Below are 19095 nucleotides of genomic sequence, written 5' to 3'. Positions count from 1 at the left end.
AATGATGAAATTTAACTTCCTGTTTTTGTATTCTCTGTGTTAAAGGTATTGATTTGTTCAAGATAAGCATTTTTAAAACACCACAAATTTTGAAACTCTGTTTTGGTACATCTATATATATATATATATATATATATATTTTTTTTTAGTATTCCGTAAGTCTAAAAAATTGATCCATGCTCTGGGCTTTCTGCCCCCTGCCAGGTTCTGCTGCTAAAAATTCATGTTATAAAAGCCTTAAAGAGTACGCATACCTCCCATTATCTCCTAGCTTGATGTGAGTCAATGAAAATAAACTACACATTCTGCTAAATAGGAATCATTTATAATTCAAAGAAAAATAGAATAATGCTTCTGAAGCTTGTCCCTTGGCCCCGAACTTCTTTGCTGCATGAAATCTGAAGCTCTAACCTACCTCCACCTCCAAGGTCTGTAGGAATCCCTTCCAGGACAGGTCTAGTCCACTCTAAGAAAACTCACTGGATGACAGTCCAAATTATGACTCTCCAAACTTTCAAAACAAATTAAATCAGAGAATCATAGGATTTTTTTAATGTTTATTCACCCAAATTAATTGGAGGATGAGGGAATGTGCAGGAACACATTTGAGAGAGAGAGAGAGAGAGAGAGAGAGAGAGAGAGAGAGAGAACAAGTGGGGGAGGGGTTAAGAGAAGGAGAAAGAAAGAGAATCCCAAGCAGGTCCCACACCGTCAGCACTGAGCCCACCACAAACCGTGAGATCATGACCTGAGCCAAAATCGAGTCAGATGCTTAACTGACTGAGCCACTCAGGGGCCCCAAGAACCACAGGATTTTAATAAATGTTTTCAGAGTAAACCATGTAGCTTAGAAAACATTTGGAAATTTCACAAAAGCATAAAGTGGAAATAATATATATCTTCATCATTCAGATACGCTTCTTTGCATAAAACATATGTTTAACAAAAATGGAATCATACTCTAGGAGTTGTAGAATTTTTTTTTGCTTATCTATATATTGTGAACATGTCCCACTACGTTAAATGGTTTTGCATGGTAGCATTTTAGTGACTACACATTCCATTTTTATAAATATGTTAATTTTTTATTGGTCCTCTATTTGGGGGCATTTAGATTGTCTCCAGCCCTGTGATAATTATCCTTGTAGAAGAGTTATTCTTGCAGCCAGCCATGATTACATCGTTAGGATAAATTCCCCAAGTAAAAATGATAGACTCCAGAATAGGCACATTTTCAAGGTTTGAGGTACCCACTGCCAAATTACCTTGCAAAAGGTTTATCAATCCTGCCAGTAGTATATGAGAGTTATCTATTTACCTACTTTAAGGAGTTTTATATAAACTAGTGATTATCTGTCATGCAAAAGTACTCTTCATTAATGAAAAGGATTTTCAGCATGATTTCTGTAAACACTGAACTCTCCTAGTACACTGTAGTACATTATTCAATTTAAAATATGATTTTAAGTTTCTGTGGAAATGTTCTGTAATGCAATTAATAAAGAAAATAAGGCATTTCTCTACTTGATTTTCATTTTAAACAGAGAATGCCACCTCTCAAAGAATTCTTTCCCTTTCTGCCCTCATCTAGGCTGAGAAGAGATAGCAAAGTACAGCACAGTTATTCTGCTCTTCATCCACCCTCTATTTCGTATTCAGTTTCCCATCATGCACCAGATAAACACGGCAGCCCTGACATGATGAGAAGCCTTCCCTGAAGACTACAGCCCACACTCATCCATCCCTTCACTGAACTCCTATTATACTTATTGTCTGTACCACACAATTAGCACTTTATTATATACTGTCTTGTTCTCTAATTGTCTGTACCACACAATTTAGCACTTTATTACATTCTGTCAGATTCTGTAATTGTGTCATGTATTTTTGCCTTGTCTCTCCACCTAGATTATAAGCACCAAAGTGGCAAGGGCCCTGTCTGGTGCTGCTTCGGCATTCCCCACAGTACCAAACACTGCCCTAGGAACAACAAAGTGGGCTTTTGACAAATACCAACTGCTTTATTGGTTGGTGCGTGGGTTGGGAGACTGGTAGATTGATTTTGTGATGGGCGGAGCTATAGAGAACTCAGAATGGGAGATAGGGAAGGTGCTGAGTGACAGGACACCCGGGTGCTCTGGTCATTCTAGCCACTCCTCTTCAGTAGGACCTGTTCTGTCACCTAACAAGTCATTGAGTTTCTGAGTTTTTCTATGTACAAAGAACAGGGAAACCAAAACATGTGACCAGACAACAGCATTTTTAAAATCACATGAAAATCACATGCTTTTCATCTGAAGATTTTCCATCGAACATTCTCCAACATGGGAGGCACTGCTATGCAGAGAAAGAGGTCACTCTTTAGAATTAGACAGACTTCTTACCACCTGTGTGACCTTCAACAAATTGTTTAACACCTCTCTCTCCCTAAAATTAAACCCTGGTTCGTCATCTCTGCAATTATTCCAATGACCGTGATTATATGTGATATCGCCACTGAGTATCCATAAGACTGCTGGAGTATTCTTATTTTTTCCAATTTGTGCAAATGCCATGCCTTGAAGTAAGTGTTAAACATTGTTATTATAATAAACATAATCAGTACCTCTTTTAGTCTCACACACTAGTTGAAGAGGATTGACCTTGCCTGTGATTCATGGGTTTGTTTCTCAGAAAATAAGCTCAGGTAGTTACACAATTTCTTGATCTTTCTCTGTTGGAGGGTCGTTTACACTCAGTGGTCTACCACATGACACCAGACCTCCTTCTAGTAAATTATAAGAGAAGAAACACCCGATGTCCAGCATTAGCAGATCCAAGCCTCAGTCTGTCACTTTTACCTCCACTGTAAACATTTAGGTGACTGGAGCATTGAGTTAACCACATTTCTCTGAATTTGGGATGATACAAATAAAATGTTCTGTTCCTGTATGTCATCTACCTTTTCCCTTTCCAGTCAATATGTTTTGCCATACTGTACCCTGTCATGTTTTTGTCCTTGTTTCTTCAATTGGCAGGTGCACAGTAAAATGTAACCAAACAGTTGTTCAACATGTTATTCTCTCAAAACAAGACCAATGGAAGCTCCCAGAAGTGCTGCTCTCACCCTGCTTCTTCTGCTCCCCTGAAGACACAAGGAGCCCAGAGAGCCTTGAATGGCTATTTTGTAGGGTAGGGGATGTCCCTTTACAAATAGCTCCCCTCCCTCTGTGCCTGTTGCCTGGATGTCCTTTGGTAAAGAGGAGAGGCTTCCTTTTGCATATCTAGGCGAAATGACTGTGATCGATTATTCTTCAAAAAAGTATTTATCAAGGTCTGCCCCATGAAAGCAAGGACTGGGTGCTGGCCAAAGATGCATTCCACACAGTTAGGAGCTCATACTTGAGGAACTTGGGGAAGGAGACATGCCAACATATAATTACCACACAGTGAGATAAGTGTAAAGAGAACATCTGTGGCCAGGGTGCCAGCCCGAGTCCAACTGTGCCTATCACAAAAGGTCAACTTTGATAAATCTAAGGGCACAGCTGACCTGGCTAGGAGTTGATTAGACTCAAGGAAGCTACTGCTGGAAGACAGTTTTGTGGCAGCCTCGGGTGGAGAAAGGGGGACAGGAAGGGTAGGCTTGGGGTGGGGAAGTGGGGTGGGTAGGAAGAAATGCCTGATCTCGGTCTTTAGTTCCCTGCTTTGGCTCCATGGACTCAGTGAACCTGAGGCCTGTGGAGCAGATCCTTCAGGTGGAGAGGAGGAGGCTCAGTAAGACACTCAAGTCTCACTTCAGCAAGTCATGCTGCTCTGGGACCTGGGTGACAGAATGTGGCAAAGCAGAAGAGAAAAGCTTCTCTGCACAATTTTAGGCACCAGAAGACAGCAACCCTGGCTTAAGAGTGGCTGGGACTGTAGCTGAGACCAGACACTGCTCCCTAGTAGCTGCACAGCAGAGGACACCAACAAGGAGCTCAAAGCAGAAGAGGAAAGGATGGAAGAGGGCACAGTGGAAGGTCCACCCTGCCTCCCAGGCAAACCAGGGGAGACATGGAGTCCGGGGCGGTTCTGCACCAGGCAGGTGGATGCCCAAACCAATGCAACATGAGTTCTTACCATGGTTATGACAACCACTGCCATTCGTGCTGATGCTCAAACAAAACTTAGGGAAGCACAGGTTCTCCAACACAGAAAAAATAGAAAGAACACATATTTTCTGCTCACAAGATTAAGCACAGTAATGTCTATCCTAGTTGGTAATGGAACTGAGGTCTGGTAAGGTGGAGAGACAAGAGGTGCAGGATAAGTAACAGAAGGAGATTCAAACAGTAACGCTGAGGACTGGGCAGAGGCGGGGGGGTTGGTGCTGGTGAAAGGGGGTCAGCGAGGTGAGCAGAGGGGTGTAAGCAAAGCTCTGGGTGGAGGAGCTGCCTGCAAGATGGAACAAAAGAGAATAGCCCTGAGTCTGTAGGCAGACTGGAGTCGGATGACTAGACAGAAATGTCCAGAACCAAATTCTAAAAATAAGACTTCTCCCCTGAGCCAAACAAAATTAAATTCAATTTCCAAGTACGTGATTGAATAGAATTCAAACAACAACAAAGCATTTCAAACAGTGCTAAAGGGCACGCTGAATACTAAGTCCGTCCTCCTCAAATCCCCGCTCCCAGGAGGACCCATGGATAGCTGCTGGGGAACACCAGGACAACCACATGTTGTTAAACTGCTTAAAGGTTCTCTACAGACTAGTAAACAGCTGCTGCTTCAAGCCACTGGAATGCTGCCCCCTCCCCCCCAGAACTTCAATCAGTCATTACAGGGTTAAAGCTTAGATATTAGAAGATCCCCAGCACGCTTCCAGATCTCAAGCCAGCAGCCATCCCTGTTCCCAGAACCGACCCAGTTGTTAAATATTTGACTATCACTGTTATCCTTCCAGATAACATACCTTCACATACAGGTACGCCCCTACACACACCTTGTTTTCCTTTAATACAAATGGCAGAATTGAATACCGTTCTGTATTTTGCTTTGCTTATTTTTTTAACCTACTTGGCCCACCTTTAAATGTATGGCCAAATATAGATTGGAGGCATTTCTTTCAGAGCTGAGATAATTTAGCCGTAACTAAGATACCTAGCCTGCAAAATGGAGCACAGGAATAGAGTGAGATTTTAGAATAACTTATGGGAACTTTCCAGTAGGCCTGGAAGAACCTCATCAATGGGGGCCATGGAAATAACACTGGAAGCTGGGACCAGCAATGCACGATGGCCTGAGCAGAGGAATGAGGAGGGGCAGGATCAACAAAATTTCCCGGAATACCCCTCAGGAGGCCATCTGAGCTCCCACCCCCTTCACCAGCTGACAGAAGGTGCCTAAACTTCCCCAAGTCCAGACCATTAGTGCCGAGTTCAGCTGTTACCCAGAACTGAAGCAGTCTTAGGTGGAAGCAAATGAAATTTCAAGTTGCACTTACCTCACCGAACACTTTCCAGGGAGTCTTCCTTTTGCTCAAAGAGGACATAAAACGAAACTTCTTCATAAATGAGCTAAAATACATTCCTCCTAAGAGCTCCATCTTCACCTCAAATGCTGAAAGGAAGCATAGAGTGATTTATATTCCTGAGGGAGAAAATACTTATAAACTAAACTTGAACCAGATTTTTAAATATCCTCTCCCTATAAAAAGTCAAGGGGCTCTAGGGTGGCAGTTCGTTGAGCATCTGACTCTGGATTTCGGCTCAAGTCATGATCTCATGGTTCATGAGTCTGAGCCCCACATTGGGCTTTGCACTGACTGCTTGGGATTCTTGGTCTTCCTTTCTCTATCTCTCCCCCACTCACAATGTCTCTTCCTCTCCTCTCTCTCTCTCTCTCTCTCTAAATAAATAAACTTGAAGAAAAAAAAAAAGCCAAGGGACACTTGGGTAGCTCAGTTAGTGAAGCATCCAACTTTGGCTCAGGTCATGATCTCACAGTTTGTGGGTTCAAGCCCTGTGTCAAGCTCTGTGCTGACAGTTCAAAGCCTGGAGCCTGCTTCAGATTCTGTCTCCCTCTCTCTCTCTGCCCCTCCCCTGCTCCCAGTCTCTGTCTCTGTCTCTCTCTCTCAAAACTAAATAAACATTAAAAAAAAAAAGCCAAGACCACTGAGTGTACTCTTTTTATAGCCATATTTATCTTCAAAACCCAAAGAAGTAGTATGGGAGGGGAAACTTAATTTTCTGTGTCTGATTTCTGTGTCTCCATACATCATTTTTTCATTACTTTAATATTAAGGAAAAAGAGATTAAAGAAGAATGTTTGCCATTGAAGATGTCAGCTCCATAGATTTTTGGGAAAGGGAGGATAGGGAAATGGGATCGGAAAAAGATTACCTAATATTTTTATTTTTACTGATATTCCCAGAAACTTGCAGTTGGGGAAAGAGTCATTAAATGAGAAAGCAATTTCTGCTGACAGACTGTCACCTAGTGGTGAGTCCTTACCTAATTCATAATATGAGCAGCTATTGAGCTTTGGGAAGCTTTTGGAAGACGTGTTTATTACTCTTTAGATCCCCGGGGAACCTTACAGAGTACTGTTACAAGTAGACCAGACTCACTTGCATGCGTCCCAACAGCCTCATGTTCATCAGGCAATACCTAACACAGGCCGAACATCCTTCAAAGGAAGTTTAACTCTGTACTTTTCTGAGTATTGTCAAAGAAACCTGGCCAAGCAAAATTAATATTAACTTCCTTTTCTGTTTTCAGACTATGGCCCCCTCATACTTTCCCCCTTGCTAGTCATCAAACTAGGCCCACATTTTCAAAGGGTTTTCCAACTATTAGGGGATGATAAATCAATGTGGGTAACCCATTGGCACATTGGTCCATACATACAATTCAGAAAGAGGTCTCAAAGTCAGCAACAAGGCAACATCGTCCAGATTTAATATACATCAGGAATCCCTCCCTTCATGCTCTCAGAGAGACACTACAGTCCTCTTTATCTGGATCCAGTGTCCTCAATGCTCCCTAGTTCTTGTTCTCTGTGTTCTTACCACCCTTCTCGGCCACAGGCATCCTTACTCTTATATCAATACCAGTCAACAAGGGGGTAACCCTCCTCCCATCAGTGCAAAAGGCTATGTTCTGGCAACAGAGCTAGGATACCTCTCTCTGTTACCAACAGTCATTCTGCATTGCATAGTATTTCAACTACTTATTGAGTGCCTATGATGTAGCAGGCACTAGATGTGTCCCAAGGAACAGAACAGACAGACCACTGCCCTCACAAAGCTTACCAACTAACGGGGAGAACTAAACACACTAATAAGTTGTGACAGGAATGGAAAGAACACAGTGCTAGGAGGAGGGTCTGCACAAGTCAGCTTCTCAGGAGGGTTACACCTGAGCCATGATCTGAAGGATGAGTAGCAGTCAGACTGAAGAAGGGCCGCCCAGGCAGGTGTAAAAGCCCTGATCTTGGTAAGGACTTGGGGCTTCTGAAAAACCAAACAGAAGCCAGAATGCTATAAACGAACTCCACTGGAAAAAAGATGCTGACAATATTCCAGGAGGTCTAAAATCCACAATCACAATAATAGCATTATTCATAATAGCCAAAAACTGGAAAGAACTCAAATGTCCACCAACCAATGGATGAATAAAATGTTGTATATCCATACAATGGAATATTGTGTGGGTATAAAAAGGGATGAAGCAGATTCCTGCTACAATATGGATGAACCTTGAAAATACTACACTAAGGAAAAGAAGCCAGACACAAAGGACTACATGATGCATAATTACATTTATATGAAATGTCCAGAACAGGCAAATCTATAAAAATGGAAAGACTAATGGTTGTTTAGAGCTGGGGGCCAGGAGGAGGAAGGGAACGGGGCGTGACTGCTAACACATATGGGTTATTGGGGGGGGGGTCATGAAAATGTTCTAAAATTGTAGCAATGATTGCACAACTCTGTGACATAATAAAGAATATTGAACTACCATATGCTTAAAATAGGTGAATTGCATAGTATTGAATAGCATCTCAATAAAGATTAGTATTATTAAAAGATTATTGCTATTAAAAATCCGGAGTCACAGAGTCCAAGTTAAGAATGCCAATATGGAGTTACATCTCTGTTCATTTTTTTCCTTTGAGCTGGAAACCAATATGCATTCACCAAAGGGCTGAGCCAGGAGACAACTGAGCACAAGTACTCTCAAAACTGTCCCTTCCTGTGACCCAAGGGGTTCTCTGAAACGCAGCTTATGCATAGGACTTTTCTTCCCTCAAGAGACATCCTTCTACTAGTAGGCACTTAGTCTCAGAAATTAACCTATAAAAGGGAAGAGTCTTTGTCATGGGGACTAGCAATCTGTCCAACTTCTAGTCATGGCCTGCTTCCTTCTCTGAAGATCTATGGACTTTGATGCAAAAATAAACTTGTGCTTTTCTACCAGCCCCACCGACATACCCACACAACCAGAATTTCCAGGAGTGATTCTCATACCTATAACTTGGTTGTATTCCTTTACATGGAATGCAAAGGACTGTTCTTCCTCACCATGGAGAGAACTTTCTCAGGCCCACGATGGAGAGCAACGCTTCAAGACCCAAATTCCATTCTCCTTCCTTCATGAACGTTCCCCAATGTAGCAGTATTCTGGCTGTCTACAACCCATTTCCTCTTTCCTGGTAAGGACAACTGTAACATTGTCATTTATAATAAAAACTATAAATTTGGTCTTCCATTTCTGGCACAGAGCTCCTAAAACTCTTGACATTTCCGAAGAGATGAGAGCAATGAATGTCTTTTGTTATGTTAATGAGGTGACTAGCTTTTCGAAAGCATCTTAGGATAGGGGCTGGTTGCCAAGAGAATCAATCATGTGATTAGAAGGTTGAAACTTTCTGTTCCATCCCCAACCTTCTCCAAAACTGAATCAATTACCAATGGCCAGTGATTTGATCAATACTGCCTATGTAGGGGCACCTGGGTGGCTCAGTCGGTTAAGTGTCCAATCTGCTCAGGTCATGATCTCACAATTTGTGGGTTCTAGCCCCATGTCAAGCTCTGTGCTGACAGCTCAGAGCCTGGAGCCTGCTTTGCATTCTGTGTCTCCCTCTCTCTCTTCCCCTCCCCCACTCACACTCTGTCTCTCTGTCTCTCTCTCAAAAATAAACATTAAAAAAAAAATACTGCCTATGTAATGAAGCCTCCATAAAACCCCAAAAAGGAGGGCGGGCAGAGGGTTTCCAGCTGGTAAATATGGAGATCTGGGGAGAGCATACACTTGTGCTCAGAAAGGACATGGAAATTATGAGCCCTTTCCCCATCCCATGCCCTATGCATCTTTTCCACCTGGTTGTTCCCAAGTTATAGCTTTTTATAATAAGCCAGTGATCTAGTAAGTAAAATGTTTCTTTGAGTTCTATAAGCTGTTGTAGCAAATTAATCAAATCCAAGGAGGGGGTCAAAGGAACCTCTGGTTTATAGCCAATGGGTCAGAAGCACAGGTAATAGCCTGGATCTGATGTAACATCTGAAGTGGGGGTGGGGCAGGGAGGGCAGACTTCTATGACTGAACCCTTAACCTGTGAAATTTGATGCTATCTCTGGGGAGATAGTGTCTGTCGGAATTGAGTTAAACTGTAGGACACCCAGCTGGCATCAGAGAACTATTCCTTCTTAGTGAGGGGAACACCTCCCACACAGTGGAATTGGTACTAGAACATTTCAGCACCATGACAAGAAGGTAAGGGGAACCTTTCTGGGAAGGTTTCTCCAAGTCCACTCAGGAACCTGTGATAAGGCTCCACTGTCAGCACCAAGGATAGAACGTGTGGCCAGTCTGATCAATTACAGTGTACTGTAACCCCCCAAGCTCTTTTCTCCACATCACTGAGTTTCAAACTTGAATTGTAGTGAACACAATACGATGAGGAACCCCAACATATATATTTTTTTAAACAAAGCAGAGTTGAAGGGAGTAAACATCTCCAAATCCAACCCTCTTTGCCTGCAGGTAGATAAGCACTGAGCTCTGCGCTGTGGGAAAAACAAAGAAATAGGACAAACAAAGAAATAGGACAAGGTACCTGCCTTGAGCACCTCACAGTGGAATGAGGGGGCAAGAAAGAAAAGCATAAAAAGTAATGATGATTAAAGAACACTGTACAACAATAAAAGAAAGGCCACAGAGCCCTTGCCACTTATCAGACAAGTGTTAGAGGACTTCGGGCCAGCAGTGAACCTTGGCTGTCTCTCCCTTCTTCTAAGGCCTCCTCCTTGTCTAAGACTGCTCAAGTGTCAACCTCCCCCAGGAAGACTTTTCAGAAATGCTCTCCTGCCTCATCATGCCCACACACTCACCCCTCTGCTCAGATCAGAGTCTTTCCCTCCCTCAGTGTTTCATACCTTTGTACCAGCATACGTATTTTTAAAGGTAAATGTCTTCCCCACAATTCATTGGAGAGGCTGTGAGTTTCTTAAGGGCATGTAGTGGAGGCTATGATGCTCCCCCTCCACCATTCCAGCGAGACTCTTCCCCACCCCCTTTCTTTCCATAGCTTCTACCACAGGTGTCAGCCCTGTATGACCATCAAGGCTCTCCCTGCCTTCTCCCTGGGTCCCTCCCCAAGTATATTTCCTGCACCTCAAATCCAGTTTTAGCATCTGTTTCTTAGCAAACCCTAACACACTATTATAAGCCATTGCTTTGTACTACTACATATATTTAAACAGTTTATTCATTTAACATGTTGGTTTATTGGTTGACAATATTAAGCCTGATGTTCTATAACTTTTGGGTACTGAAATACTTAATTTTGCATGTATTAAAGTATGACTTTGAAAAAACTTACTAACGTCCCATTAGGATATATTCTTGTTGACATTCTTAGACAGACATAACTAGGACTTTTCCCTTCCTTTTTTGCAGGAAAACATAGAGTAGTGGTTAAAAGTATCATCTCCCGCACTATTTGAGACCAAATCACAACTCAACTACTCATGGGCACTGTGGCCTTTGGCAAATTACTCAAACTCATTAAAATACTTTTTTTTTTTTTTTTTCTGATCTTTAGAATGGGATGGTGCTGAGGCACCTGGATGGCTCAGTTGGTTAAGCGTGGTACTTAGGCTTAAACAGGACTTCAGCTGAGGTCATGATCTCACCATTTGTGAGTTCCAGCCCCGCATTGGGCTCTGCACTGACAGCGTGGAGCCTGCTTGGGATTCTCTCTCTCTTCCTCTCTCTCTGCCCCTCCTCCACTTGCACTCCCTCCCTCTCAAAATAAATAAACTTAAAAAAATAGAATGGGATGATGGTTCCTCAAATGTAAAATAGGACTTTAAAAAATAGTACTCACGACAAAGGATTGTTTTATGAATTGATTAATGAATTAATTTCTGGAGCCACATGCAATGAAAGTACTTCTACAATGGGTTTAAAAGCATTTAAAATGCAAACTAGAAAGCCCTAAGGGAAATTTATTTTCCCTAAATGAATTAAGCATAGGCCATTGTCTTTTATGCAAAATTGAGGATAATTCACATTAAGAAGAGAAACCTGAGGACTTGTCTATGTTTCTGATGTATTGGCACAGCATGTGACACTAGAAAGTAAACTCTTGACATTCCTACAAGTAGAGATATTTTGTTTAAAAATAATTATCCCGTTCAAAACTCTTTCAGTTGTTCTCCAGAATACGCAGGAAAGCTACCGCTTTAGAAACGAATCCAATTTTAATATCCGTTCATCACCTTTGAACATGAGGGCATGTGGGGTTGGGGCAGCAGCACCAGCCTGAAAAGCACAGACGGGATCCCCGACTGGCAGGCAGGGTTCTCAGCACGCTTCGGAACCGGCAGCCCAAATTTCAAAGCCCACAACCACGAAGTACCTGTTGCTGCCGAGCCCTGGACAGAAGTTAAAGCGAACAGGAGCCCAGGAGGCATCCGCAAGCGGTACGACCCGCGCAGCAGAAGGGGAAGGGAGAGTTTGCCCCGCGGAATCTGGGCGCGCGTAAACACGCGCCGCGGCTCGGGAGGCGCAAGCTCGGAAGCTCGCAGTCCCGGCGCCTCGCCCACACCCCCAGGTAACGCGGAGGGAGGCTAAACTGCACATGTGCTCAGCGTCCGGGGCGTGCGGGGCGTGCGGCTCTGCGCGGGCGCGTAGGCACGTGGTGCGGGGCCGCGCGGCAGCGGAGGAGAGAAAGGCCGCGGCGGGGGCGCGGGGCGGCGCGCAGCACTGCGGCGAGCGGCAGCAGCGGCGGCGGCCCACCCGCGACCGAGGCGGACCCGGGCTTATCCGGTGAGCGCGGCCCGCGCGGGGCGGATGGGCGGACGGAAACCTGCAGCCCACCCGGGGATGGGGGCAGGGGGCCAGGGGGGCAGGGGGGCAGAGGGGCGGGGGGACGGGGATGGCCCGGAGGAGAGGGGAAGGCAGAAAAGCTGGGACGTGGGGCTAGAGGAAGTGCGAAAGCGACACGCTGCAGTCCTGGGGCAGGGGTCTGCACAGAGGGACCACTCCCCTGGATTCTTTCCGGACCGCATAGCCTTCTTCAAGGACCCTTCAGTGAGCTGAGTCAGCTGTGGAGTGGAACAGACTTTATCATTGCATTTGACCCAATGCCTTCATTTTATGGGAACTTGGTTATGTTTCTGCGTTTTGGTTTTGTTTCTTTCGTTTCTCCATTTCTTTTCTTCTTTTGCGCGTATTTCTGGAGTCATTCACCATGCCCAGAGTTGCATCCTCTGTCTCGCCCAGAGATTTTTTTTTTTTAACTTTGCCCTTTTCCGAGGATTTGACTTGAATTCTTTGTACTAAGTGTTGGTGGATAGAGATACAAGATTTCAAGAGTAATAGCCTCTCCCCAGCATCTCTATTAACATTCTAAATTCGCATTGAGCCCTAGGGTGGAGAACATTCTAACCACTTGCTTTTGATACAAGCTACAAAGAATGCCAAAGCTTGACGTTGACAAGTTTATTTAAAATTTGAATGTACAAAATATCAATCATTACCTATTACAGTTTTTGTGATCTTTTGCCCCCATCTCTTCCTGGAAATTCAGCATTCACAAAGTCAGCAAATTTTGGTCTTTTCGTGTACTGCTCTGTGCAGAGACAGATTTTTTTGAAGCTGTTCCTGCTCCCTGGTGGCTGACGCTGTAGAAGAGGAGCCAAAACCACCCTGCTAATAACATGTAACATTTTTAAGGAAAAGCAAGTGTTTGAGGGAATTTTGAGGAGTAAGAAGTTGTCTTCTTCTTGGCAGATCAGGGAATGTTCTTTAACTTGTACAGTGAGTTTTAAAAGTTGTCTAGACTCAAGGGGCTGAAGTGGGAGATAGTCATTCCAGATGGGAGAACCTAAGGAAGCAGGCCAGATGGGAGAAGGCGGTTAGGAGCAACAGGGAACACTTGAGCTAGTGCCCTTCAGGCATGAAGAGATTTATACAGAGCCCTGGACCAGGAAGTTTGGCATTTCTCCTACTGAAGCCAGGGGAAGTCATTAGCATTTTCTGAGCTGGGCCAAGGCAGGCTTAGAAATGTCTGTGCTTCCAGGAGATTAACCTGGAAGCCTATGTGGATTGGAGGAGGAGAGTGGGGATTAAGGTAGGAATTCCTGACTCTGACCCCACATCCCTACAGGTTCTATGTTTTTGAGATTTTGTAACCAAATTGCATTTACATGCACTTAATTTTGTTTCTTTCAATCAAAGCCATATATAAAACTACCCATCCAAGCTTCTGATGATCCTAAGAGTATCTGTAACTGCCCTAAGTGTGAAATAAATGTAACTAAAAGCTCAGAATACAGAAGTCTAGTGTGAACAGCCTAGCACTGTTTGAATTAGACTTTTGGTGCTGACCCTAGCTCTTGAGACTGTTATCATTTGAGCCTTCTTGAGTCCCTTTGGGCCTCTTAGACCTGGGGTTGTGCCCGTTGGTCTAGATAAGAGGTAATAAAGGGTAAGTTATGAGAGAGGCAGTAAGGGGGCAGGGAAGGAAGATGAGAGGCAAGAATACTTGCTAATGTCCTGTAGCCATCTGGTGCGACTTCATACTGTACTTGCTGTGTGCCGGGCACCGTTGTTAATCACTCTACAAGAATTCATTTAATTCTCAACCACCTATGAAATATGACTACTGTTATTGACAGGAGTGAACACCGAAGCACAGAGAAGGTAAATAACACTTCCAGGCTCACCCCACTGGGAACTGGTGGAGCCAGGATGCAGACCCATGGTGTCTGACTCCAGAGCTGATGCTCCACCTCCTCCACTGTAAGGACTAAAGGAAGCAATCATAGGGGACAGGTGGCAGGTTCAGTCTGAAGGGTCCTGAGTTCAATGCTTGCAGGAGTGCCCGGTGGAGATACGCAGCAGGCATAGCGTCCATCTCCTTTAATGCACAGACATTCCTCTGGGATAGATGGGCCTATGTTATTGGCCTTGTGTTTTCCCCATGGGCCAGGTGATTACATTTGTCTCAAACCGCCCAACAGGATTTTGGTCTCATCTTCAAACTAGGACAGGGCAGAAAAATCCTAGTATCCCGTATATCACGTAAGGTTCCCCTTTATTGCCCTTCAATACAGAGCAAAACTACCTGAAGGATTTGGGCTTAATTTCAGGAGCAAGTCTTGCTAGGGACGTATCTGTAAGGGGGGGATCACGTTGGCTTCCTATAAAAGCAGTAAATTTTGCCACAGTGTGCCCTTTCATGTCTTTGTCTTTGTTTTGTCCTGTTTCTGGCTTGAAGGGCTCACCTGAGCCAGAACTCTTGGAGGAGACAGAAAAAGTAAAAGATATGATCTTTGTAATCTGTAAAGTTTATGCTCCTATTTGGGGAAATGAGGTTAACAGTTATAAAGAGCAAGCAAAATGAAACAGTTGATAATTGTTACGTTGTGTGGGTCAACTTTAAGTATAGTGGACACTGGGCTTTTTAATGTGCCAGTGACCTCAGACCTGTAATATACCCCAACTTGTCCATTACCTATAGACATCACCGTGTTTGCTCTAAGCCAAACCATGTTTTGTCTAATTGTCACCAAATACTATTTGGTTATATTTTATTTTCTTCTTCAATTTTTAAGACTTTGTATTCATGGCTTTGCATTTTTGTGTCTTACAGTTCAAAAAATAATAACAGTTCTGTAACTAGGTAAGTGGAAAAACAGAGTTGAGCCAGGCAGTCAGCCTATGGAATCCAAGCTATTAACCACGATACTCTCTTGCCTCTCATTGGCTGTTTTCGACAGGCTCTTGGCTTTTTTACACTGGTGCAGACAGGTGTATTCTCTGCCAGATGGGGAGGGATCCTTTTGCCCCACATAAGTGGGGTCAGGTTGATTTTCTCAGCCATGATCACCCTGTCTGTGGAAGTCATTATCCAGCTACAATTTGAACACCTCATTCAATTACCTACATATTCATCCCTTTTTAATTGAACACAAGATGTCTTACCAGGTAACTCAGTGCAGGAAAAGCAAAGGCAAATGAAATGTATTCCCTGTCCTAGGGAGCTTGGTCTAGTGGGGGAGAGATGAATAAACAATTATGATACAGTGTACATGGTCTACTAGAGCTAGGAAAACAGGGCAAAACTAGTCAAAATTAGAATTTTCAAACATAGGTAAATCTGAAGATCGTTAAGTAGATTACACAGAAGCCTTAAGACTGTAAGTGCTGGTTTTAGGTGAGCTTCTCCTTAAAAGAATGAAGATATGGAAAAACAAAAAAATGTCTCTTTTCTCCTGGCCATATTTCAATTTAAGTAATAGTATTTATGTATATATAATATATTATTTATATTATATATATTATATATCATTGTATATATTATGTATTATAATTATATATGATATATTATCATATATTATATATTACATATATTATAACTATGTATTATATATTATATGGTATATAGTTGTAATTATTATTTATATAATTGTATATTATATAATTACATATATAAGTTATAGATTATATTATATAAATATATAATATATAATATATATTATAATTATATATTACATATGTTATATATTTTATATATATAATGTATTATATATAAAATGTATATGTTATATATAATACGTAATATATATAAATATATATAATATATATAAAAATATATATTGTATATTATATATAATACATTATGTATATAATATATAGGATAATATATATAATTTTATACATATGTTTTATATTATATATGTATAAAATTACTATTAATTAAATTGAAATATGGTCAGGAGAAAGATATATATATATATATATATATATATATATGTATATATATGATCTCCTTGAGTTAAATTGATGTTCTTTCTTGGGCCTGCTGTCATGTACCCCCTCTTTGTGAGGTTTCAGGCTGCCTGAATCACCTGTATAGACAAAGTGGGAGGCCTTTCTGATAGTATTTTCCTGGAACACTTGTCACCCCCCCCCCCGCTCCTGTCTTTAAAAATAATCTCCTTGTCTGCAAAATTAAGCTCTACATTTTACATTCTCTTCATTTGCTCTGTGTGTTTGTGTACTTGTAAGCATTTTTCTTTTTTTTTTTTAAATTTTTTTTTCAACGTTTTTTATTTATTTTTGGGACAGAGAGAGACAGAGCATGAACGGGGGAGGGGCAGAGAGAGAGGGAGACACAGAATCGGAAACAGGCTCCAGGCTCCGAGCCATCAGCCCAGAGCCTGACGCGGGGCTCGAACTCACGGACCGCGAGATCGTGACCTGGCTGAAGTCGGACGCTTAACCGACTGCGCCACCCAGGCGCCCCAGCATTTTTCACAATTTTAAACTGGGAATGGACTTTGCCTGGGAGTTTGATCATTAATTGGCATTCCTTGAAGAAGGAGAGGAATTATATTGTATGTTTTGCAGACATTTTTCAGCAGCTCAATGGCCTCCCAAAAGAAGAAACTTCAAGGTCTTGTTGCTGCAACCATCACGCCAATGACGGAGCATGGGTAACTATCACTTGGGACCTAAGGGGATCTGTTCTCATTCCAGCAACATGGACAGAAATCCTCTACACTAGCAGTCACTTAGACTGTGCACCTCTGTGGTACTGTTGCCAAATGGCAGCTTCTGTCAGTTATCCACCCCCCTGCATGGTCTCTGACCCCAAGTCAGAGAAGAGGTCTCTGTGTCACAGACTGAACAGGAAGAGAGAAGGTACAATGTGGCATCTTGCCTTTCTCCCAGCATCTGTAGCTCCAGAAAGTAAATTCTCTTTGAATTTCATCAGAGCCCTGGCTTTCCCAAATAAGGCCGGTGGAACTGGATGAGGAGAATCTCATTTTAGCAGGATTTGCTATTAGCACTGACCTGGCCCCTCTAGATCCTGTCCCTGGAAAGCTGCATGATTCCACCCCAGGCTATTCGTAGATGTGATTAAAATGCCCTCCCTTGAGGAAAGTGGGGAAGTTAGCTGCAAGGTGGACCCCTTAGTATGTTTGTAATCACATTTCAGCATTGGTTAAATGTTGGCAGCCTGCAGGAATTTGAGGTAACAACAGATGATTGCTGAGAACTCCTTACCCAAACAAGTATTTTAGCTCCTAGATGAATGTTATGGCAGGCCCTTTGCTCGGTCCTAGCAGATAACGGTCACGTGCCGTAGGTGTCCACATGCAACGTGTAACTCCTCCCCGGACATTGGCATTAACCAAAAAGGGATTTATCCACCTGGATCTAAATGCTTTTGACCTGTTAGAGGGGTCAGTCTGCCAAAAACAGTCAAAATTCTGGATTCTTAAAGCTTCTCCTTTCTTTCTCTATAAAATGCAATGGTAATTCACCTGCATGGTGGACTTACAGGTGTTCAAGTGAGGTCATCCATATGATGGTGCTCAGCACAGGGTCACTATGCACTTAGGTCAATAAGTTTGTTTGAACCACTGTTGTGGCATCAGATGGGGATGAAAAGATGATGGGGCATTTAAGGTATCTTTATGCATGGCATTTTATTTTTTTGGTCTTATGTTGCTGAATTTGTAAACCTTGACCCTTCCCCTTTAAAAAAGGTGAAATTTCTTAGGATTTTGTATTCTCATTCAGAGCTGGCCATATCACAGTTTTCCCTCAGATCATTGGAGTTCAAAACCTCCATCTTCTCAGTTTCCTGAAAAATCATGTCTTTAACTAGGTCTAAATCGAATTCTTGCTGAGATGGCATTTAGATTACTCAGTGATTCCTAGCAGTTTTTTTCTGTTGCTTCTCCATTTCCACAAGTTCGAAGAAAGACTGAAGTCAGCTCTTTGTGTGTTAGCCACTGTTGGCCCCATAAAACAGATAAATCATGTGACTGCATGAGCAGGCAGGATTCACTTCCTGTTATTGACTAGGATCCTGTTTGCAAGCTCAGAACACGACTACTGGTTGATGCTGCTTTAACCTTTTTAATCAGACCCCTCAGCCTAGAAGGGACCTCTTGAACAGTCTCATTTGTTCCTTTGGGACTCACTGAGAGTGTCAATGTGTTCTTCCTCCCCATTCCACTGTTTTCCCAGGACACCAAGCCCCATGTATTAGAGATAAAGGACTCTGCTTTTTTGGATCCTTCTCTACTCCCCAGTATCTCTGGCCCTGCTGTCTCCATTTCTCTATTTCTTCCTCTTCTTCAATTCTTTTCCTTTTCTAGAACCTTCACTTTCCTGATGTGTGAAATTGGGGGTGCCTGGGTGGCTCATTCAGTTAGGTGTCCAGCTCTTGGTTTCAGCCCAGGTTGTAAACACACAGTTTGTGAAATTGAGCCCTACATCAGGCTTTGTTCTGACAGTGTAGAGCCTACTTGGGATTCTTTCTCTCCCTCTGCCCTTCCCTGCTCGCTTACATGTGCATGCTCTCCCTCTCAAAAAAATAAACTAAAAACAAAAAAAAATTTTAAGAATTAAGTTAAATTAAGGAGAGCATGGGTGGCTTAGTTGGTTAAGTTCCGACTCTTGATTTTGGCTCAGGTAATGACCTCAGGGTTCGTGAGTTCGAGCCTCGTGTGGGGCTCTGGGCTGATAGCTCTGAACCTGCTTGGGATTCTGTCTCTCCCTGTCTTTCTGCCCCTCCCCCTGCTTGTGCTCACTCTCACTCTCT

At 42.8% G+C, this 19095-nt stretch overlaps 1 protein-coding gene and 1 long non-coding RNA gene across 5 annotated transcripts in view; one reads left to right on the top strand and one right to left on the bottom strand.

Moving 5' to 3' along the window:
* Nucleotides 1-5565, bottom strand: part of LOC122211842 — a 60067-nt gene extending 54502 nt beyond the window's left edge. Inside the window, exon 1 of the long non-coding RNA XR_006198868.1 lies at nucleotides 5465-5565. This is a non-coding gene — a long non-coding RNA (uncharacterized LOC122211842). The remainder of the gene's footprint in view (nucleotides 1-5464) is intronic.
* Nucleotides 5566-12002: 6437 nt separating this feature from the next.
* NPL (N-acetylneuraminate pyruvate lyase) overlaps nucleotides 12003-19095 on the top strand; it is a 38073-nt gene continuing 30980 nt past the window's right edge. For 2 of the 4 annotated variants that reach the window (XM_042925284.1, XM_042925287.1), the window contains exons 1-2: nucleotides 12003-12081; nucleotides 16887-16972. In XM_042925284.1, coding sequence (XP_042781218.1) covers nucleotides 16905-16972 — 68 coding nt within the window. In that variant the 5' untranslated portion in view covers nucleotides 12003-12081; nucleotides 16887-16904. The other 2 variants (XM_042925285.1, XM_042925283.1) reach the window with 2 other exon arrangements.

This window comes from Panthera leo, chromosome F3 (assembly GCF_018350215.1).
Source record: "Panthera leo isolate Ple1 chromosome F3, P.leo_Ple1_pat1.1, whole genome shotgun sequence".
NCBI lineage: Eukaryota > Metazoa > Chordata > Mammalia > Carnivora > Felidae > Panthera > Panthera leo.
Note: the sequence above shows the minus strand (reverse complement) of the source record. Positions and strands in the feature narration are given on the sequence as shown.